At 36.4% G+C, this 24,725-nt stretch overlaps 1 protein-coding gene across 5 annotated transcripts in view; it reads right to left on the bottom strand.

Moving 5' to 3' along the window:
- RGS12 (regulator of G protein signaling 12) overlaps positions 1-24,725 on the bottom strand; it is an 87,451-nt gene that overhangs the window by 54,276 nt on the left and 8,450 nt on the right. For 4 of the 5 annotated variants that reach the window (XM_055714475.1, XM_055714459.1, XM_055714463.1 and 1 more), the window contains exon 3: positions 10,126-10,245. In XM_055714475.1, the coding sequence (XP_055570450.1) occupies positions 10,126-10,245 (120 nt within the window). Of the gene's footprint in view, positions 1-111; positions 226-10,125; positions 10,246-24,725 lie in introns of those variants that run through there. The other variant, XM_055714483.1, reaches the window with a different exon arrangement.

Genomic DNA, 24,725 nt, shown 5'->3' with positions numbered 1-24,725 from the left:
AGAAGCATTATTTACCATATTTCACTGCAAGGTTTCTTAGCTCGGATGACTACTCATTAAACCATATTCCTGTTTTCTGTTCACTTTAGACAAATAAAACTTCATACTTACAGACACTTGACTATCAGTAAAAGTTTTCTCCATGTATAAATAGTTTAATAGCTCATTGTTAAGAAACAGTGCCTTCAACTTTATGATTATGCTCTTTCTGAACACATATTTACTTCTTCCAGAGTCCAGTAAAAAAATGAGGCTTCTCTGCCTGTTGCCCTATCAACACCTCTCCCATTCTCCTCCCTCCCCAGCACATTCTCCGCCCTCAATACTGGTTCTGTATCTTCTCATCAAAAGGAACAGGCAGCTTTTAAAATGGTGTTTAGGCAGGTCCTGTGTAACAATAAAGCTTCTGTAAAGACAACAGCATGCTGCTGAGGAATCTGCTAATGTAAAATGCATTTGGTAAGGGCCTACAGGACTCAGTCTTAAACATTTGTCCAAACTTGTTTAAGCATTGAGTCAACATTGTTTTCTCCTCCAAAGTATTGTATTTTTTAGTACATTCCCCTTTGATGAGTACACTATCTGAATGAAGCAGGTCACCAATCCCTATTAAAAATACTTAAAATATAATCTATAAATACTTTAAAAAAATATTGTTAAAACTTGTAAGACTCACGGCAAATTTCTTTTGGTTCCTGGCATGTAGGTACGTGTCTCAGTATGACTACAATCACATGTATGCATATTATGCAATGTATCTCATCCTACCAAAATGCTCTGTGTTCTTTTGAGTAAGCAGGGCATTGGCATTTACAAGGATTGTGTTCCAAGTGAAACATGATTCTCATAATTTTCAATACCACACCTACTCTCCAGATAAACCAGCAATATTTGTGTATTTTCAGAAAGAAATGCACACTTTCTGCCCAACAAATAATGCTTAAATACCATCCTTCTGCAGTTTCTCAGTCCAAAGAGAAGCAGAGGATGGGATCTTTACTGTCTTTTTTAAGTATTAGAAGAACAGATTAAATGTTTTGATGATTTAATACTGAATAAAAAGCAGTAGCTCAACTAATAGAAGCTCCACAGGTGATTTTTTTTTTTTTTAACTTCACTAGCCTGAAGAAGCCATGAGGACAGTGAAAATTAAATGGTGCCAATTCCTAGCCAAAATCCCAGCAGTTTAAACATGAAGACAGGGTCAGAAACCATTCACAAACAGCTACAGTGCTATATTTGTATCATATGTATTCCGTGATTATACTCTAGAAATAGCAATTCAGTTCATTCAATAAGGCCTTAGTACATTTCCTAACATTGACCAAGTCTCACTCACAGAGGAAAAAATCCCTCCTTACCCCCATTAGCTAGCATGTCACATGACAAAAAGACATACCAGGTAACAAGAAGAGCAGCCAAGGGAGAGCAGGAACAGGGAGGCATGAAACCAGTTACCCTGTTCCTCATTCCCACCCAGGAATTGCATGGGCAATAGGTTTTGCAGCAGAACCACTAACCAGGCAACCTGCAGGTACCCTCTCCCTCAGACAGCTGCAGGACAGACAGTAAAAACTCCCAGAGCCACAGCAGTTACACCACGCTAGGAGACACTATGGTCAGCCAGCCCTTTACTGCACAAATAAACAAGCTTACACCAAGTGAATGGTAACACCGTTTCCTGTACTGAGAGCACAATCCATAACCCCACAGTTAAGGAGAAGCAATGACCATCACTATGTCTAAGGACATAGGTTTATCAAACCCAGTATTGTGTTTTCAGTAGTGGCCATACATGGATGTCTACCAACGAGTAGCACTGGGCAACACTTAGGATATTTCCCTGATTACATTCTCCCAGACCCCGGATAGTTTTAGTTCAGGACATTTCCTGAACCTGGTGTGGCTTGTGTCCTTAATAATCCCCAGTGGCTCTCTTTTCCCAATACTTGTCCACTTTCCCCCTAGGACATGCAAATTTCTTGCATCTACAACACTCAGTGGTGAGGCATCCCACAGACGGACTCACCTCCTGCATGAACAATTGTGTTCCTCTGTTTGTTTTGCTCCTGGCTTCAGCTGCCTTTAATTAATGGTGCTGTCTTCTTGTCCCGAAGGAGAAGGTGAGCAGTCAATCCCAACTACTTTTCTATGCCACCCATGATTTTGTACTCTTTCTTATGCCTTTCTGAACTTCTACTTTTCTTTTTCCTTTTCTACTTCTAATATAACATATTTGAAATAAAGAGAGCAGGCGCAGGCAAATCACAGATATGTGTAATGGAATCCTTATGGGGTTTTTTCCTCTATTCCTTCCCCAGTAATTCACAATGCAGGATTTGTTTCATTGCTACTGTACTGTGCTGACATTTTCATGGACTCTCCCTTATAACTCAAAGACCTCACTTCTGAGAAGAAACAGCTCAGAGATACATATATATATATATATCATTTGATGTATGAAGCCAGGGCTGTTTTGCTTCATTTGCATTGCTTTACATTTATCTGCATACATTTTCATCTGCCATTTTGTTTGTCCAGTCATTTAGTCTTATAAAAGCAGGCTGCTCTCATTTTCAGAGACTGCTCTTGTCCTTATTACCTTGAGTAACTTCGCCTCACTGCTCACCTTCTTGGGAGGAGCCAAGATGCTCTTAAATCAGGCATAAGGTAAGAAACCGAAGCAAGGGCCAGGCTTACACAGCAAATAACTCTGCATTTCAGCAACAGACCCCAGTGCAGTAAGGTATTATTCTGACTTAATGTCATGTACCTCATGAATTAGAGCCAGAAGAGCAAACAGTTTCAGTTCAAAGAGAGTAAGCCCAATTTTAAACAAATGCTAGGTACCAAAGGTTATAGAGAAAGGCACCTGAGAGGTTGCCCGTCTACCAAGAGTCCCAGTTCTGTGATCATTGACTGTTTCTTCACTACTGAAGGAAACCAGAACCAAAATAATAGAGCCAAAACCAAGGTCTGATACCTTCATATTGCTGAACTAAGGGATATGACCCCTCTGTAGCTTCAGGTTGTTACTTTAACTTGGCTACCTTGGCTGATCCTTGTAGTTTCATAAATGTGACTCCATCAGATACGTTGACAGCTTATGAATTCACCTGCATCTGGCAGTACTGGCTACTGACAAGAAGTAAGGCGTACTGCCTGAGGATTTAGGAAGAATACACATTCCTAACTAGTCCCTGAAAGCATATGCTGTGCTCTGGTTCTGTGACAGAAATTGGCTTGATTTGGACAGCCAAGCCCAGAGGCAGTAAGGCTTGGACACCACTTGAGTGGCAGGGTCAGACAACGTGCTGACTGCTTCCTCTGGGAGAAATTTCTCCATACAGTGGCAAATGTCTGCACATATGGGGACTGAATTCCCTATGGAATCCATCCTAGGCAACACAGGCCTTCTTCTCAGGCACCAAAGTATGGGATGAGCACTACCATGATAAGCATTGCCACATGCACCTAACAAAGGAAGTAGAGATGTAATCCAGCTCTCGGCACATTCTCTGACTACTCCACTTTTTATATGCAAATTTACATGGCAAATTTCTCCATAATATGAAATAAACAAAATAACCCAAAAGCAGGAGAAAACAGTAAACAGTAAAATTACTTAAGTATGGTCATCTTACCAATTGCAATAACAGAAAATAAATCCCATTATTCTCACTGTCTGCAAAAATACCACACAGTCTAACATTCTGGATTGTATCTAGAGGTAAGTGTCTCCAATTCACAATAAAGACGTTACACACAACTGTACTCATCTGTTGACCAATCCACCTCTGTCAGATACTCTACGAAACAGTGTGAAGAACATAAGAACTTTCAATGATAAAGTCTATAATTGTAAGAAAAACTTAAAAGCATATATCCGTAACTTTTAAAAATTATGGTTCAGTATAAAGTACCAGCTTAACATTAATCCTAGTGCACAATCTGTGAAAATAATAAATATATACCACTGGCATGATCTTTTCCTTATTTAGGGAGTAACAATGGATATAACTAAAGTACCTGATAAGATCACACATGCCAAAGTAAAAGCCTGAAGATGATCTTCTAGACTATGCTGAAAAGAGTTTTAAATTCTTAATAGAGCAGTCTAGAGAACAAAATCTGAAAAAATTATGTTCTTGGAAGACATACTAAGAATGATGACAGAAAAAAAAAGAAAAGACTGAGGGATAACAGGGATAACATAGGCATCATCCAGAACCAGATGATGGCAACCTAGACACACACTGGCTATATCTGTACTAGGCAAATAAAGAGTGCCATAAGCTATTTTCAAAGACAGCTGGTGCTTTCTGGCCACTATCAAACCACCAAGCTCTCCCAACCTCCTACCAATCAAGTTGGTTGCATCTGAACTGCCCGCTGGGCACAGTGATGCCAGTTATTAGGGCTAACTACTAAACCATGTCTGAAATCACTTGAGAAAATATGCTAGTTAGCCCAGGATGAAGCCACATAAATGACAACTCTAACAACGTGACAATGGGAACATTGCAAACCCCTGCCTACCAGGACTGTAACAGTCAAAGGTCTGAATAGAGCAGAAGAATGCCTGGCAGAAAGCACTGGATGCTTTCAAAGCCTTACTGGTCCGCTCCATGACTACGTACACTACAGTAACTGAAGGTAAAGAAATCAACATTTAATGTCATGACCAACTTACACTATTTAAAGCTATGTATTATAGTTCAGCAAGCAGGTTTGAGCTATTATATATTATAGCGAGTGACTGCAAAAATCACTAACTGCTCATCTTACACTGTCCTGTTTTAAAAGCTGACCCCAGGTGGCACACTCCAAGAAACGGATCTGTCCTTCACTGCTACTCCACCAAGCAACATCAGACAGGTCTAGCTAAAGGAAAAAAGAAACAAAGAACCTAAGCTGTGGTCACAGATCCAAAACAGCAGTGTTAGGCACTGGACTATCCATATCTACATATATCTATATCAGAATATCCATATATGAGACAACAGTAGCCCCATAAGAACTCTATTAGTAGCATGCTAAAATTCCAGATCTACCTTTTACATACAAAAATGGAGATTTTATTCTGGCATGCAGGTTTTATTTCACAACTCGCCTTTTCACCACCTTCATGAAAGCAGACAGCAAACCTATCAATTGGTCAGTTACATCTTAGACAAAAATTAGGACAAAATACATGCAAAAGACACAATACGTAGTACATGGTGAAACCTGTGTACACTGGCAGCCCATGGCAAGTTAGCATAGCTTAAAACAAACCTAGTAAAACCTAAGACAAAAATACACATTTTTTTCAAATTTAAATTCACAATTATAAGCTGAGAATGAAGAGGCTTCTTGATTTAAATAATGAAATTATCCTAGCCATAGTGGTGGTGGTGTGGCCATCGTGATGATCTAAGAACATCAGTAAGACAAACTCTGCAGGGAGAGTTAATACTTTTTATTAGATCAACTGACAGGGTGAGAAAAGTTTGGGGCATGTTTAGCTCTTCTTGTCTGATTTTCCTAGTATACTAGTTGCTCTAATACAAGCTATAATCTCCCAGTGTAAGCTTTGTCTGATTATTTAAATCAGTCAAAGACAGGTACCCACTTAAAAACTCATTATTAAGTCAAATGAGCATTTAGGGGTTTTTGCCACCCACAGATGCCAAAGCTAACATCCAGCAGAGACATGTCATTCATTAGTATAAAAACCTCATACCAGAGAGATCTGTTGTATGCTTTCAATTAGCAGATGAAATACAAAAAAGTTGCTTCAGTGGAATTAACAAAATAGAAAAAAAAATCAAGCATTATTATCGATAATAACAGCTAATAATACTGCATTATTAATGGTTACAATTAAGATAGAACATTCTAACAAAGTCCTCACACTGATTTTTAAAAGGAATATATGATACATTCCAACTTTGAAAACACTACTGAACTCTAGAAATTTGATCCAACAAATGTTCTTTTTCATAAAGGATACCGCTTTAAGGTTTCCAAATCAGAATGAAGACAAGAAAATCAGCAACAGCCATCTTTTTTGTCCTGATATTTAGTTAAAAGAATTGAAGTCTTTATTTTTTAAACAATTTCTACATTAAAAGATTACTTACCAATACTCAAAGAGCTTGGCACTTTTTTGCCATCACGGTCACTCATGATGCTATTCTGCCCCACTTTTAAATACAGACAAATACCAGAAGTACAAGTGCCACAATGATTTTCAAGAACAGTTTTGAATGTTCTCCTTGGCAAGGAGGAACATAAACTTACTGACTTCAAGGGAATACTGCAAGGGTCCCCCATATTTACAGACCTCAAGAAAAATTAAAATTTTAATGGAATGAGCTACAGTTGAAAATATTACGGAATCTGATTCCAAAACGGCTGATGAGTAAAAGGATTACTCTGTTTCACGTAAATTTTTACAAAAGCAGTGTTCTAGTCTCTGCAGTCTCATAGAATCACTTTTAATGTGTTTACCAATCTATAACCAGCCTCTTTGCTAGGACAGAATTGTGCAAGAGGACGAGAGTAATGGCACTTACCTACAGAGGAAAAAAGTAGGAAGAAAGATAGGATCATATGCTCTCATTAGTCCAAATATTAAATAATCCTAAATCATGGCAAGTTCCATTTAGCTTAAGCTACACCTTGCAAATATGAACCAGAAAACATGCTATAAAGTAAAACTGGTGGAAATCACAGAATTTTAACATAGTTGTTAATGGACACTATTTCATAACAACAAATTATTTTTTATTAATACAAATTAATATTTTTTATTACTGCATACAAAAAAGGAATCTGTTCTTAATAAAAACAGTTTTCTTGTAATTTAATAAAGAAAAATTTCTAAATACATTTCTTGTGAAAACAACATAATTAAGGCATATCCTAGACATGCTAATTTTCTGGATTCAGTTCCAATTTACAAGATAATTGTATTCAGCCCTGGTGTGAACAAGCACAGTTTCCACAGTTCAGGCAGAACTGTGTCTTTTTTATTTTGTGAGACAATTTCCATAGCATAACTGCATCCATTAATTTTGCACTGTCATCCTACTTTAATCCCTGCAGATTTAAAATAATCCTGTATACAGGTTCTATTAGTAAAAGCAGCACCTAGAGGTTAATTCTACGAACTTGTCTGTTTTCTTCTGTGTGTCATACAGCTTCTGCAGGTAAGAGGAAAATGCTTGAGGAGGGGCCAGCTATAACATTACAGCTAATTCTAACCTTATAATAATATTGTCTGTGTATGTAGAGGCAGCCATAATCTAACAATTTAAAAGAAAAAGTGAAATATTCTCTTGCAATATTTTTATTAAAATTAAAATATATTTTTAGATATATTTACTTCGATAGATTAAAAAAAAAATAATCACCAAACCGCAAAGAAATCACGCCACCTTATGGCAGAAGACAGCAAAACTGACACTTGGTATTTCACACACTACAGCTCCACAGACAAGAGGAGCAAGCTCATACTTTCACAAAAAATCCAAATACAGCCTTGTTTAGACCCATAAGCAAATGAAGAGTGTTCAGCATATGCCCATAAAAGAAAGTGCAAGGAACCTGCTTACACTGCTCAATTTAGAACACCAAGTTGGATGCTAACAGGTATCAAACCCACAAGATCAGAGAAGCATATTCATTTTCAAACTTCACGTTTTGGGTTACGTTATCCATTCTGCTAAGGTAACTGGAAAGAACAAAAAAGCAACCAAGCAGCCTATGTAATATGTTCAGAATCATTATTCCAAAGGTGGAGTCTCTTAAGAATTTCCTGGTATTGTTATCTCCTCTTCCAGCAACTTTAAATAGATGGCCTGAAATAATCTTAACATGTACTGACACCATGGTGTTCCACTATACTTAGTGTAATAGTACTTGGGAGAAGTGCTGCAGTAGCAATGTTAAAGTTAGAACCAAAATCAAAACACCTCAACACTATTTTACTTTGACTTAAGAAGTTTTTGAAATTCTTCTCTGGGTTGGTATTTCTCCCGGTGGCTAGGATATCATTCTCTTATGGCATGCAAAGGGGAGGGGGGGGTGGGGGAGTGGGAAAGAGCTTTCCAAGTGAAAAGCAGCAATCAACAGAGAGCGGTCCACACCCAAATAGCCACATGTAGTTAGTAAGGGCATTCATCCAAACACAGATTTCAATACAGATTGTTTCTTTGTCCAATTCATATGGTGACCTAGAATGTAAATTTCCCTATCCAAAGTAACAGCTTTAACAACTACTACACTGTGTAACCCAGAGAGCCTCTCAATCCCTCCTGCTGGTGCTACTCAAATTGTATACGCTACCATACCAACTAAGACATGAGAGAAAAATTGACTTTTTAGGCCAGTAACCATGCCATTGTTCTGAAATTAACAAAGTACCAAGTCCCTATTTTAATGAATCTTTATGCAATGTAAAACACCTCCAACAACAGAAATAAAATTATATCCTTGGTGTTTAAAATTCTCAAAATATGAGATGTGCATATAAATCTGTATGAAATTTCAATCCAGAAGAACATGGTGTGAACCGTGTTTTTTCTATTGCACATGCCTAGTGCTAGTAATTCTAGGCTCCTAGATATTGACAAGATTCTCTCTTACTGTGACCAGAAATCCTGTCATAATTGGTAATATATACTAGCAAGCTTTTTTAATTTAGAAGAAATCATAGTTTCCCAGTTAAGAAAGATTTAGCGAGATAGTTCCCAAACAGCTTTATCCAGAAGATCTTGCTCTGTTTCTTAAAGTTATGCACTTACTGTATTAAAGTTATGAATGCAAAGAAATGAAAAAGTATTTTCCATTATTAGAAAAAAAAATAAAGAGACACTTAAAAGCTTCAGGTAACAAAATAGAAATAGACCACAATTAAAAAACATCCTTTAAGACATCTGAGAAGCAATCACAGTTCCTACCTGCATTCCCTAAGCACACCAGAAGCTCCTTCCATATATTGTTCCCTAAAAATCCAGTGCACTAAGCTCCGCTTTCCTTTAATTCCAAGTCAGTAAAATGCCATTCTTCCTACATTTTCCCACGAAAGGAAACTCAGAATATCTCCTTTCCTCCTCCCATCTCAAATGCTTTTTAAACACCTCCTTCCCATTTAGAGGAATCAGTGTGCCACATTCCCTCCCATGCTGAAGAGCAGTGTAATATGTATTACACGGTTCTTGTGCCAAAAGCTCTGCACATATTTTTATTTCTCCCCAACCACAAACCTTCTTTCAGATAAGCATCATAAAAGGACAAGGGAAAAACCCTCCATTCACCTTCACATTACTATGGGTCAGGTTTTCCCAAGGAAGCACACTAGAACAGAAGATATAATGAAGCCATAATCCTACAGCTGGTTGAGGAAGGCTCTTAGCAAAGCAGGCAGAACAGCTTTTAAAATTCAGATGACTTTTTATTCCTTGTTTCCACCAAAATCAATAAGGTTTGGCCACTGAGAACCAGGCATCAGCTGATGTTTTATACCAGATGTGAAATAGCATTATTACATTACACTCAGAAAGACTCAAAATCAACATAACCAATGACCAACACCAAGTTCATTAGGCATTCCCTTTTCTCAGCTGTTGACATATAAGGAGGAAATTTAAGTATTTTAAAAAAATTTTCCATACGCAGTAAGCTACATTCCTTAGGAAGTTATGTAAAGAACCTGGTCTAGCAACAAATTTCACCTCTTGAAACATTCTCAATGCAATGATCATCAGCTGAATGAAAAGAAGAACATCATGAGAACTTGATTTTTTGTACAATATCATGATACAATGATTTCGAAGATATGATGAACATTTTGTTCAGTCAAACTGTATTGTTTTACTTTACGTGACCAGCTGTGATGGGTAAGTCAAGATTCTCCACAGAAACAATGGCCACTGCTGGCAGCAATATCAACTATTAAAGAAACACTGAAAGAGTCAGGTGATGCCCAAAATTTGTATTCCCCTCACATAAATGTCATATGATGATTAGTAACTTTATTACATTACAGATACCGCTTGCTTTCTTTCACTAATGATCAGCATTAACTACTGTAAATTCCTAAGACTCAATTCTAAGTTTTAAGTGAAAGTTATTTACCTCAAGGTCATCCAGAGAACGAGTAATACTAAATCGCTTAGATCTTCCAAATGATCTTCGAACCAAAGAACGCGGGGGAGGAGCCTGACTTAATCCCATTGGATGTCCAAATTTTGCACCCTAAACAAAACATAAAATACATATTATTGTTTTACTTCTTTAATTTAATACATGGCTGATCACAGCAACAGCACCTGAATTTTAAGCATTGGTAGGTACAGAATTCCAAGGAGATGGATTTGCAAACCTGTAACAGGACCACAACTTCAACACAAGTTTGTCACTTGCCATGCTCCTGTAAAATCATTTATTAAAATCATTAATATTTACTTTTCCGGTCTCAAGTGAAATATCATAAATATTCAGCATTAAGTTACTGTATAAACATGAGTCATCAGTTAGGCTGCTAAAATGTACACATGCAACATGTCAGTATTAGTAGACAGAGCTTAATTAAAAGCAAAACATACTAGCTCTTTAATGTCTTAACTGGAAAACATTTACAATGACAAAATATTTGTTCCTTCTATAGGAAATCATCATCCTAGAAATCATCTTGCCCAGCTTCTGTTGGAATCTTTCTTCACACTTTTAAATTTATTTTATTTTTTAATTAAAAGGCTTCCTACTGGGAAGTCCAACTTTTTAAATCACACAGTACAAAATGTAGGCCCTTTTGTTCTGGGGAAAGAAACCACCTGGATGTTCCATGACTAGAACCGGTGCTGTAATAATTAAATCTAATGGCTTTCTCTCTTCCCCATAATAAGTCTCTCCCTCCTTACAAAGTCACCAGATGTCAGTTAAGCTACAACAGCTCAGCACGTACATATCTAGTTTATGCCAAACGGCAGAGTGTAAGCTTAAACCTAAGAGTAGGCACACAGTCAGTGACTGGTGCTAAGCAGATGTACATAAACCAACCACATTATGAAAACTTGTGATTATGTGCCTAGAATTTTGGATTCCTTTCACTGTAACAGTCCATGTTGGGAAAATTCCTCCCTGTCTTCTGATGCTTTTTCACTTTGGAAAACAGCAGAGTTTAATTCAGAATAAATTTTCCTCTATTTCATTTCAGCATCCTTCTTCATCACAGTAAGCTTAAAAATATATTTTTTAGTACTTTTATAATTGCTTATTGGCAGCTTTGTAGTATTTATTATATTTTATATTTGTATTTGTTTCTTCCTTTCGGCAAGTTGCTGTGCTCTCAATTCTGAACTGTTTTAGTATCCCTTTGATCACTTGTTTGAAAGTCTATACACATCACATTAACCAAAATAAAATCATAAATTTCAATTTTTATAACCTTATACTAACAACCACTCACCCAAAGTAGAGAACATCAACAACATTATACAGCTTCCTTACTGCAATAAAATGAAAGGTATCCAACAGATGTCTGCCTGTTTGCTTATTCCCATGGATTTAGCACTATTCTTTACCAACAGGGCTCTGTCACCAGTATTCACAACTGACTGTTTACAAGCTCATAGAAATCTCAAGATGTAAGACAGCATACAGGAATCTGGATCTAAAGTATGTTGCAGGGTTCATCACTGCAACAAGCTGAGACTCCAACTTCTTCATTTAGTATTAGAAGTGATTCATTTTTACATGCAGTCTCCTTCCCCCCAGTTTTCAATTTAGTAAGGGTTTTTTTATTGGCAGAAAAGAAAACTGAGTGGATTCTACCAAGGTAAACTGGAAATCTGGCAAATGGACAATAGCTTCTAAGGTTTTTGAAAGAGCATTTAAAAGTGCAGTATAAACAAGCTAAGAAGGCTTTTGCTAAAATGATCGACTAAATGTGAAGACAGGCAGGTTGTTCTCTGTGAATGTTCACAGATAGCACCCACTGGAATGATAGTTCCTGTCTTTTTGAGCAACTTTTAAAATCATCTGTTCATCCAGGCAGGTACCACTGAGGTGGTTCACACTCAGCTCATACCTTACAGTCACTGCAGTCTTTCCTGTCTAAACTGAAGGCTTACACCTAATGCAGTAATCCGTGTCAAACTATGAACTCCACATTATCCAGTATATGTTTAAATAGTGGAGATCGCCATACACAATTCTGGGAAACTAAGATACACAACTATAAAATATACACTCAAAAAAGTTTTGAAATGGTAACATTACAAATTGAAGAAAAAGGAACAAACTGCCTCAAGACAAATCTAGTTAGACTGCACTGAGAAGCAGACTCTAGATAGGATTAATTATCACCAGATGCCCCATTTTAGAATTAAATACTGCTTACCTATTTGTGGTCAGAAACATAAGAAAGAGAAAGGAGGGTGGACAAAAAACAGTTGTAAATTGTGTGGTAGTGGAAAAGAGAACAGTAGATTAGTATCCAATCAAAATTTTTATCTACAGTTTTTGACATTCTTATACAAAACTCACCACTGAGCCCTGGACAGAATGATAAAGATAAGTGCAGGAGAAAAAAAAAAAAATATGTGAGAATAAAACAGTGCTTAAAGAAACCATTACAAAATGTAAAAATTCACATTTCCCCAACTTATCTGGTTAACAATTGCAATTAGGAAAAGGTTTTCAACTGACAAAAATCTCTTCCTTGCTCTGAAGAATCAAATTAATAATCTAGGAAATTAAAGAAGACATTCACAAACTATTCCATTTCCTGGTAACAATGCTAATTTCATCTTTTCTTGACTCTATTCCAGATATTCAGACTATGAAGGCAGATCTTCTGTAGATCAATTTTAAAAAATTGCCTTGCATACACATACAAATACAGAATCATGTAGCTTAGGCAAATAGCAGCAGCATTTTGGCAAGTGTTCTTCATAGGACTCTGAAGAGCTGGAAATAAAAGCATCCATGACCTGAAGAGAGAGCAGCCATTGAAGCTAGAACGTACTAATCAGTATGGGTAAAGCAATCCACGGTATTTGAGCAAGAGAGATTGCTAGTGCAATGACTGATATAAATGTAAATTTTGTGGTCTGTTAAAGAAATTCTCTTACTTCTGAAAGTCTTTATTACACTATTGAAGACATATTAAAAAACATTAAATGAACCTAAAAAAATTCAAAATGGTACACTGTATGACAAAAAAACCCGCTGTTTCATTCACTGTTAGCTGCCAAATTAAATCACTGAAATTTGCTACATGAACACTGGTCTATGTTTTTTTTTAAATACAGATTGCCTATAAACCCTAGAACTATTTACTATCCTATCTTCAAGATTCTCTTCCAGAAACACTGTCTTGCTGAATCTGTAACAGAAAACTCTAAAAATATCTAGATATTCAAGAAAATCAATGAAATCCTATCACAGGACAGTATTAGAAATTAAAACATCCATCCGATAGTTCACCAAGTATCTTCATTTTAGGAATCCAGAAACAAACAGAAAGGCACAGAAATTTGTGAAACAAGTTGATTAGTGAAAAGCATGTCCTACAGCAATACATCCTCTGTGTCTTGCAATGCAGACACTTATAACCCTGCTACTACTATTATGGTCAAAGTACAAAAGAACTTATCTCTAAAAGCCTTTACCCTGTCATAGTTTGGCAGATGGAGAGGAAAACCAACAAAGATTAAAGGAATTAAGACACTGATGCTCTAAAAAAAATCCATTCCTTTTTCTATTCGTGTAACAAAGTAAAAATTATGAACTAGCATGGACTGAAATACCAGTTAAATGTTTAATCATAAGAGGAAAAGCAGGACAATGAATGGGTCTGCATAATTATTTTTTTTAGTATATGACTAGATCACCCCTTTTCCTTAGGCTAACAGGAAATGGCAAGTGCAAATACACTCCCCTGAAATAAGCAACAATCACTGACCAAACTATAGTCTTTCTTTCCTTTCAAATACAGGGGTTTTAATTTAATTTTGAACCTGCTTATTTGGTCTTGTGGATGAGCTACCTCCTAATCCACTTTGACAGGAAAAGCATTAAAAACAAAAGTCACCAGAGAAGGATTGATACAGCAGCAGTTTGTGAATGTGTCCAAGTAAGAACAGTTTCTGTTTGATAACAAGAAATGTGTACAAGGAAAGTACAAATGAGAAAGTGGGAAATGTATTTTGTATGTTAACAAGACAGAGGGAGTGAAGAAGCACGACTCGTGTCAGACTGCCGACAGAAGGAACAAAAATTATCCAGTTAAAGGTGACCTGCACAAATTTAGCTCTTCAAAGACAGATAGAAAAAGGATGGAATCTTAGAAGTAATTTTAACTGATAAACAGGTTAGGCAGCAGTTCTATATAACATTATTTTCAGCAGCTATGCTAGCTTAAGGACTTTGCATGTACCTCTGACCATTCACACCAGCTCCCAAGTTGCAGCAGGCTGCCCCCCTCCTCTCCACTAACAATAAACTATGGTTTACAACATGAAATAATCCTGTTTCTAACACAGATCCACAGTCATGCCAACACAACCGATGACTCTCCTTGCCAGCTTTGGCCTGAGAGTGACAGGAACTCTTAGTACTACCAAAGAAATGCAATGCGAAACTATGATAGTCAATACGATACTCTAAGCCTGGAGCTTGAGTGCACAGAAGCAAGTTCATGAAACTATCAATTATTCAGAACCCAAAGCAACCAAACACCTTTAGAAAACATCTTCAATTAGCTTAAAGGAATTACCAGCTATAGCATGAGCTGTATCATGCCCTTTCGTATTCTTGCAAATGCACTTACCAAGCACTGTAACTTTTTAACAAACTGTCACACATAACAACCCGAAATTTCCCATTTTGTATTACACAGTCTTTGTGTCTTCCTACAGTTAGATGTGGTATTGTCCTCTCATCCAAATATGTGGATATAACTAATAAAACAATAAGATTCCTCTCCTCTGGTACAACAGTTTAAAAGCTGGAGGAGCAGAAAGAAGGTAGCAAGGAAAGGGCACTGGCAGCTTTTGGTGTACAAGAGGGTAAGGAAGTGGGAGATTTTTACTAGGTGTTCAAGCCTCCCGGACAGTGACAAAATACAGGCAGCTGGCAACAATTAATCCAAAAAAAGGAGGAAAAAAGGAGAAAGAAAAACAGTGAGGCTTAGGCCAGCTTTACAACATCTAGCAATTTTAATCTTTTCATGGAGAAAACAGTTTGTGACCTTGAGGGGAAACTAAAAGGGCTAAATCTTACAGGACAGAGATTTTGGCTGCGGTGTGGAAGACCAGGAAGAGGGAAAGGTAAAATATAAGAAGAGGAGCTAATCTAAAAGGTTAAAAACACCACTAACAAGCCTGATCATCTACATTTACAGAAGGATGCTTTCAAAACTGTTTCACAATGAAAGCCAATCTCACACGATTCAGAGGCATCTGAGTGATTTTTTTTTAAAATATTTGAGGAAAAAAGCATAAGTAATTGAACGCCATGAACAAAGTTATAAGAGCTCTACAACAAAAATATAGTTACTGGTATGTAGTAATTTTGATAGAAATTGTTTCTGTCAAGCAGGTTCTATATAAGAGCAGGTGGAACATACACAGGAACTATATAAAACCAGAAGTCAATTTCCCAGGTAAGCATCTCCCTACACTAGAAAGTCCTAATAAATTAGATTCTTTTAACAAAAGCTCTGACTATGAGCACCTGTACGAAAAGTGTCAATTTGAGTACTCATTTCTGATTAATTGCCTCTAAAAAGCACATAACAGAAGGAGGGTGCTTATATTCACAGATTTTATCTCAAAGGAGAAAAAAAATAACAGCACCAATTTAAAAGGCCTCAGTTTAAGAAGCTCAACTAGATACAGAATTTGCTATGTTCTATGTGTCACAGAGCTTAATCATACTAACTATAAAATCTCAAATTTTAATGTGTTCTACTCCTATTACCAGCTATTGAAGCTGGAGCAGCAGTTCATCTTTACAAAAATGCCAGCTTAAGACTTCAGAAAGAAAGCTCCTAATTTAGACCTTTCTGAAAAGGGATGGGAAACAGGGATGCTACAGTAATACCAACATGGTGCCCAAAATCTCAAAAAACAGTGAAAGCCTTGGAGGATTGTAGAACAAAGCAGCTGATACAAATATTTTCATCAACATTAGTCTCAAATCCTCCTCTGGACCACTTGGCTTAATCTTCCTCTGTTGTCCACTACCATCCCCAAGTGCCCATTCTTCGGATTATGGGTCCTGTTAGCAGAGCGACCACCCTGCTGAAGCAATGCAGTCAGACTGTAGGCCATCACCTCCCTTTGCCCCTCATCCTATCAGCCAGTGTCACACGCTCCTCCACCCAAAAACTGACAGCACAGACTTGCAGGACTTGTAAAGTGAGGGTCTGTGGGGCCTGAGAATGGGATGGATTGAAATATCGGGTACGCTGGGTTAGGGCCTCTCGTACCTGAAAGAGATAAAACAATCTGGGAAGGAAATGGGAAAGAGTTTGCTGTGGTCCAGTCCCCTGGACCATAGCAGGAACAGAAGCAGTAAGTCCTGAGGTACAGACGGCATGCTGATAAGAGAGGGCTCCATATGCTATAGAACAAAAAAGAATTAAGTAACACCCTCCAGGCTGCCCCACACTGCTGCCATCATCATGGATTGGTATCACCTCAGAAAACTGGACTAGGTGGGGGAGGTCTAGCATCATTCAAACTTTACTGACAGCTTTTCCACAGCCTTTAATTCCTGTAATGATTTATATTTTTTTTTGGCACCAGTATGACAATGGATTCAAATGGTATCACTCACCATTACTGGTCAATGGATCTGGTCACTTTTAAGAATACCTCTTTATTAATCATTTCACTGCCTTCCAACCATTACAGGGGCATTTTTAATGGCAGTTCGGCCCATAATATAATAAAGAATGATGTAAAATTTCATGTAAGATCTCTGTGCACTCTGGGAAGACACAGAAAATAGGCTGTCCTGTCACACTGGACATCCAAGTAAATGAAATTTATTGCTTGTCTCCTGTACTAAGGATAATAAGCACAAAACACTGACCGCCTACATTTCAGTACTAGCCTAATCCCTTTTCAAACAAAAAAGCACACATGCTGATGGCATTAATGCAGATGGAATAGTAAAATCATTTTCTCAGTATAACAAGATAACAGTATCCTTTATGAGTTGGAAGCCTATTAATTGGAAATTGCAGAGGAACAAAAAGATCCGAGTACACTAGAGGAAAACGTGGAGAAAATTACAAGTACACACATAACAAGTGGCTCGAAATCATCTTGAACATTAGGTAAGCATTAGCTGGGAACATTAAGTCAGTATGGCCCAATAATCAGTAACAATCAAAAAGGCAAATGAAGATTCATGAGAAAAGTGAAAGAAATCAAGAAATAAGTTTTATGACTACATTGCCTGCCCACTGCTTATAATACTGGTCAACCCATACCAAAAGTAATATAGCATAACTAAGGGAGAAAGACTAAAATTACAAAAAACTTTTGCATGGGAGGAGACTAAGCTGACTTCTGTTTGGAAAGTAGGTGACTGGTGGTTGAGGTTTAAAACAAAATAAAATGCCTAAGAGAAAATAGACAGTAAGATTGTTCAGTATTTCTTATGGCAAATATTAGCAGGTATGAAATGAAACTATATAGAAGTAACAATTATGTACTGTTTTCTTTCCATGCTATTAAACTGCAGAATATACGTCAAGTGATACCAGGAATGCCAGAAGTACAACTGAGTTTAAGAAAAAACAAATTCAAGAACAAAGGTTATTACACACAATGATATGGATGGATAGTGCCTCTACCAGAGGAAAGTCTCTAAACCACATGCTGCTGCAAATTAGGAGATTTTTTTCACTGTTCTTCTAGGATTCCTCTAAGCAGCTGCTCCTGGATGGTATCCAAAACAGAATATTGACCTCAATATTGGATATCTCATTTGATATATATATGGATGTTTTTACTGATTGATTACAAAAGAAGTATTAACCATCAGTGCTATGTGCTATGCAAAAAGTAATATGTTAAGAGGTACTTTGGGAAGTTACTGGCAATAGAGACAGGAAAATATATTTTTGTATATTTTTGTATTATTTTTGTATTTGTAATTGTGTATTACAATTACACAAAAGCTTGACCAGGAAATCAGCATAAAATTTTGGCCACTCAGCTCCAAGAAAGAATTTAAACTAGAATACTTACTGAAAGAGCTACTAAAGTTATCCAGAGAATGAAAACCTTACTTCCCAGAAGACTGAAAGACTAACTGCTTTACATCAAACAAAATTAAAGCCAAAAGAGAACAAAAAGGTAAACACTGAAAAAAAGACTCAAATTCACTAAAGGAGTCACTAGCAGCAGAGGAAATGAGTATAAGGTGCCCATGACTAGATTTCATACTGGAAAAATCAAAACAAGTGTCTAACATTGTAATAGAAATGTAATACATTTCTGTAGAAGGCTGGGTGCAAACACATTTTTTTTCAAGGTACAGCTGCTAAATGTATGGGAGGCATGACAATACATGACTGCCTAAAAGACCTAAAATTTGGTTGGATGATGCAGAAAATCCTCCTCTAGTACTATCTTTGCAACTTTCTGATGTCTTAATGGCAATTTTATTGATGGGATTTATTTTCAAGTCTTTCTCTTGAGGCTTCATTTTTCCATGTTTATGTTTAGATACTTCAGGCAAGTTTTAGCAATTCCATATTTATCTTTGTTAATCAAAGACCTTTGATTCCATACTGATGTATTTCTTCTAGAGTGAAGAACTGCTCTTTTACACTCCTTTTTTTCTCTACATCTTCTCAACTGCAAGGAATTGGGGTCTATCTTTGTATAACTGAAAGCTCAGACAATAATGTTATAATCTTCTATCTCAAAGCTTCTACATTTAAAACTTAAAATAGAGCCATTTTTATTATTTCAACTCATTCTGTGCTAATTATTTTTCTCGACACTACTTTATTATGACTTTTGTTTCTCAAGGTGCTACATTCTTCTATGATTTTGCAACTCAAAACTATCTCAGAAATACTTACGATGCCAGCATCTCCCCTTAATTTTCATGATGTTAATTGCAGTCCAAACCTACACTTGATCTAGAAAACATTTAAATTCAGGTATAATGAAAAAATCTAAATCCCTAGCACGTAAATTTGAAATGAGAAAATTTCACAAAGTCAGCATTGCTCTACAATCATTTACTTTCCAGATTTTACGTAATTTCTTTTTCAGAGAAAAACACCCACCATTATTTTGGCTTTTTATACATTTTTAAAGATCCTAGAACTGACCACCTTTTAAAATTTTAGAAGATTACAATCATATGAAAAGGCTGAATTAAATTACTGAACGCTTAATTGCTTTTCATTTTCTCATAGGAAATGTATCAGAGGACCGGTTTCATATAAATGCCTCTTTCCAGATTAATTCACATTAGCACATTCTCAAGATCTAGCTTGATGTTTCAGATTTCAGTTGAGTTCTCTTGAAGGTATATACGTACATCTCAAATCAGATCAAAGCCTGTAATTCCAAAGGTTCACATTAAATTGCACAGTGTAAGAATAGCAATCCAGCTGCCATTAATTCTGCTTTATAAACAGCTGGGGTGGAACAATTTAAGCTAGTGATCAAACAGAATTGCAGAGGAAAGGGAAAAAAACATGTAATTATACAACAAAAAACAAATATGGGAACCACACAGCTTTGCCAACATTGTCTTTGCATCTAAAATATCTGCCTTTCAGTTACCAACATTAAAAAATGCAATTCTTGGATTTGAAGCAAATTACAAATTTTCACAAAAAAACTATTCCATTTTTAACTTGAACAGTGTATATTTTTCAGTAGTACTTGCTTTGGAAACAAGGACAACTCTGAACTAGTTACAGTTAAACTTCTGATGAAAACAGAGTAACAATTACAGTAAACCAGAAAATATATCACCAAGGAAACATGCGTTAATGAACCCCTCAGTATTGCTTACCTGTCTTCTCTCTTCTACATTTTTACAATATTTTCAATAGCTTAAGTCATGAAGGTTACAAAGCAGCTGACTTTTGGTTTAAAAACAAAAACGTATTTGCAATACTATTGTCCAGTGAGTCTAAGACAATGAGATGATATATTTTTTTCTTCCTCTAAGGTCTACAAATAGGATCCGTTTACAAATTCACACTTCATGAGCGCAAGCAATAGTATGGTCAAGATAGAAGTCTTAAAACAAATGTGAAACAGAAAAGGGTTTCTAAAAATCAATACTCAAAATTTTAAAAGGCTTTTTAATTACCTTGTAATTTACTGTTGTCATATTCTTTTGGAATAAACCTAGTACCCAAATACTAGTTATTAAGGTCAGGTTGTAAAACCTCTCTCTTGTGATCTTAAATGTTGTACTTGCCTCCACAATACAAAAACAGACTTTCTTTCTACAAAAAGAATGACGAGACATCAGTGCCTAGGATTCTACCCTCATGGAGAGTAAACTCAAAGACTAAACAGACTGTTACAAAGCTTTCCAGTGGAAAAAGGAGTATTTTCCCAGTAAGACAATTTAAAACAGTAATGGGTAGACATATTTTTGGCCAGGCACTAGCCCAAAAACAGAGAGTGAGGGCTGAGCAAAATCAAATGTATTATATTCATTTAGTCTAGAGGGAAAGAAATGCTTCCCTGTGCAGCAATTTCTCAAGTTCCTTGCCAATCCTAACATCCCCTGATGTTTTCATATTGTTTATGGTGCTTTTCTTTTGCGTAACCCAAAATCATGCAAAAGGCAGCGTAGGTAAGTGACTGGAACTTGGAGTGCTGAAGAAGATGGAAATAATGCAACAGCTAAGTCAGTAGAGCACAAAAGGAGTAACACACAAAAAAGCAGGAATTATTCCATTCCCACTGAAAACATAACTCTTGATCTGCTCCTTGACCTCATTAGCCTACCCACTATGAGTCTTACAGCAATTTAGAAGCTTCTCGACACCAGAAATCTCCTCAGTCATTCTGAGGTTGAAAGCCACCTTAGTTTCCACGATCTGCCTTTTCAGTGAATTTCAGCAATATCACCAGGCCTCCCACTATTTGTTTTGGTCTAAGGCTTACAGAATTCGAGGATCTAAAAGACAAAGACCCAAAATGTCTCCTAAGATGCTTCAAAAGAAATCTGTTCACATGAAACTTCTAAGAAATATGGGAAATGTGAAGTTCAGTACAGGAAGTAATTTTAGAGGGTGCACAGGGCCAGAGGTACGTACCTTCCAGTAAATCTCAGAAGAGATAGAAGAGAACTAAAATTTCCCTGGTTTAGTTCTCCTCTTCCCATGTACAACAACCATTTTAAAACCCAAAGAATAAAACCCAGAAAAATAGAGCAATTTTATGAGTTCAGTGATTTAGGGATAAATTCCTTATAACATTCTAAAGCAAAACAAAAAAACCTCATGCTATCCAGTAACATTTAATCAAATTAGGCATTTCTAAATTTTTCAACTATTCACACTTTATACAGACCTTTAAAATGCTTTGTAGCGGTGAAAAGAATATTTTTAAAGGGTTTTTGCCAATTATTACAAAATTAACCACAATTCTAATTTGTAAGCTGAAAACTTTATCATTAAAGGGAAAACAAAACTCAGAAAACATGTTTACTTCCTTGTAACCTAAGTCTGAAAGGCCATACCTATTCCTACCAACAAGAAACATTTCCCATGTCCAGCTCTGAAAGTGCAATTTTAAATAGGTATGTTCACTAGTGCTTTCTCACATCTGATCATGTTCTGTACCATTCACAAAGGTTTTATCAGTGCACCTATAAAATCAGTTTATGACCCTCTTACCCACCACTAACACTGTATAGTAACAGTGTATTTTGCTCAGTTACATTTGTTGTGATCATCTGTTTAACTGCACAGCAGTTCTGCTAGATCAGAATTGCATTCAGGAACTCACATCCTTTCCCCAGCATGTACTTAAAACTCCAAGGAAGACGATGCATAATATGGATGTGCAGAGTCCATCAAAAAACTCTACTTTGGTAACCTTTTCTCCCTCTGGTGTCTTCTACACACTCCCACTTGTAGGATGTATTACCATTCAGTATCAACATAAAAGACAAAACCCCCCACCTTAATTAAAAAGCAATTTAAGGACTGCTCTGCTAAATGAAGCGTTACGTTCAGCCACTAGGTTGTAAAAATATTAATGTAATCCTACGTGGCCATTTTATATACTTATTCCATGACTGGAATGTGTCTGAGCATGCTGTGTGAAATCAGTCCTTACCACTTAAAAAGGTCACAGGAAGCTGAGGACACATAGTTTTCCAGAACCCAGCATCTAATCCATCTGAATAATGTTTTAGAATTAACAGTCTTACCTCTTCTCTTCACACAAAGCAAAAAGAGGGTCTGAATTTCTAATTATCATTATTTATGAAAGCAAATTAGTGCTCTAATATGCAAAAACATAGATTTTCTCTATTTCTGCAGTACTTAAAGAAGTACAGAGGTACATTCATCAATAATGACATCCCCTGACTATTTTTCATTAAAGATTTAAGGTAAGAACGTAGTACTACTTCATCTTTATGAATTGCTCTGAATAATGCTAAGTGCTTGCAACTCATGCTTGCAAATGATTTCAAGACTTCCATGAGCTTTTCTCAGCAGTTTCAGTAGCCTTCAATAATACTGAAAAACAAAATAAAAATGCAAAAGAGGTTCTATAGCCTTAATGAGGAGACTAAATGCTAAAGCCACGTAGGAACATTTTAAATGAGACTTGCAAACAGATTTGTTATTAATCGAAGAAGAGAATGCCTATTTTATTAGTAAATACACTTAAAAGGGAAGACTGAGACATTTAGTGTTGGAACATATATACTGGTGTATACTGATCTGAATGATACAGTAGGTGAAATATTATTATTGTTTACCCACACATAGAACATCTTCCATCTTAAAATGTAAAATTGTCTATGAGATTTTCATTGGCATATTCTTGACTTCCATGAAATAAAAGTTTCAAACATTTCAGGAATATTTTCAGTTTTAAATCTCCCAGGGGAAAAAAAAAATCGAATTCATATTACTACCATGAATAACACTGCAGACATAAATTTGTTGCAGAGACTCTGAAGGAATTTCAACAGCATCCCATGCAGCTGGTCCAGTTCCCAAGGAGCACTTGGGACCAACATTCAAAATGCATCTGCACCAGGTGCTGCATATAAAAAGGCCTTTTCCCTGGTCCACCAGCAAAGAGACAAGGAGCACATAGTCTTCAGAGTAGCAGATAGAATTAATGGATAGGTAGTTTGGGTGGGCAATGTTTACACATGAAACGTTTCCATTTGGATAATTTCTATTTGGTTTTTGAAAAGTGTGAATCACCACCTATTTAAGATGACTTGAAATTTATTACATTATTGTGGGTCTGGAAAACATTGCTGCCTGCAGCAGTCACTTCACCTTAAAAATATACTATTATATATACTAGTTCATTTTTTCATTTTCAGCACAAAAAGCACACAAAAGAATGTATGAGAAAGTTGTTGGCTTCACAGTGCAAGAAAAGCAATAAAAATTAATTTCTCTTTCCACACCAAAATTTTCTGAAGTTCTTCATTCTAATCCCCAAAAACTCTATGCATCTATGCCTGAGTGTCACACCAATGCAAAGATATTGTTTATAACAGTATGAAACAACTAATGAATCTCTACTGTAATCCACTTCAGCAGCAGTTGGATATTTTTAACCAGGTGAAAAAAACATTTTTTTCAAAAGCAGACTTGGATAGCATGATGGACAGTTGAATCAATCATATAAGCAATACTTCCTCATGAAAGGACAATGCTTCTTCAATACTGTTCTGGAGTTTAAGGTTGTGTCTTTCCCTGGAGTTGACAAACGTTTTAGATACAACTGTGCTAGTAACTCGTTTAGTTTAGCACAAATGGCCTCCGCTTTACTAGAATCCCAGCTATAAACAACATGAAATTAGTTCCCTCAACAGCAAAACCTGTATGTGACAAAGCAAACGGTACATAATTATGTTGGATACCCCTCCCACACTTTTTACATCTTCTCACTGTGGTTTATAGAAGCCTAATAGTAGACAAAACAAGTAAATGAAGCAGGAATTTGGAATAAAATCTGAATTACAGTTTACTGGCAGAATGTCAGATTTGTGACTTAACAGTGGACACTATATTCACCACTAACAATTATCCTTTGACGTAGGTTTAAATCTACTTGGATTGAAACGTTTGACAGAGCAAATTTTTATAAAAATATTGTCTCAGTTAAAGTTAAATGTGTATAACACAAGTTTTTTACTAACGATTAGACTACATCTCTATAAAAATAGATATCACTAAAATAATACCATTTGCAAGCCAGCCTTCTATAAAAAAGGAACCAGACTGAAGATGCAGACTGTTTCCATTCTTTTGCTGCTGGAGGTCAGAAGGAACTGAAGTTGCTAGAATGTCATGTCTCCTTTTATTGCAATGCCACTGCAACATTTGGAAACAATGAAGAGACCAGAAGAAATGTGAGAAAGCTCTAACAGACAACACTTCCCACAAACTTACAATTCCAGAGCTGCAGTCAATTAAAACAGGAATATGCAAAGCCTCAGTGAAGGAGAAAGAACTATATTAT

This window comes from Falco cherrug, chromosome 1, assembly GCF_023634085.1.
Source record: "Falco cherrug isolate bFalChe1 chromosome 1, bFalChe1.pri, whole genome shotgun sequence".
NCBI lineage: Eukaryota > Metazoa > Chordata > Aves > Falconiformes > Falconidae > Falco > Falco cherrug.
Note: the sequence above shows the minus strand (reverse complement) of the source record. Positions and strands in the feature narration are given on the sequence as shown.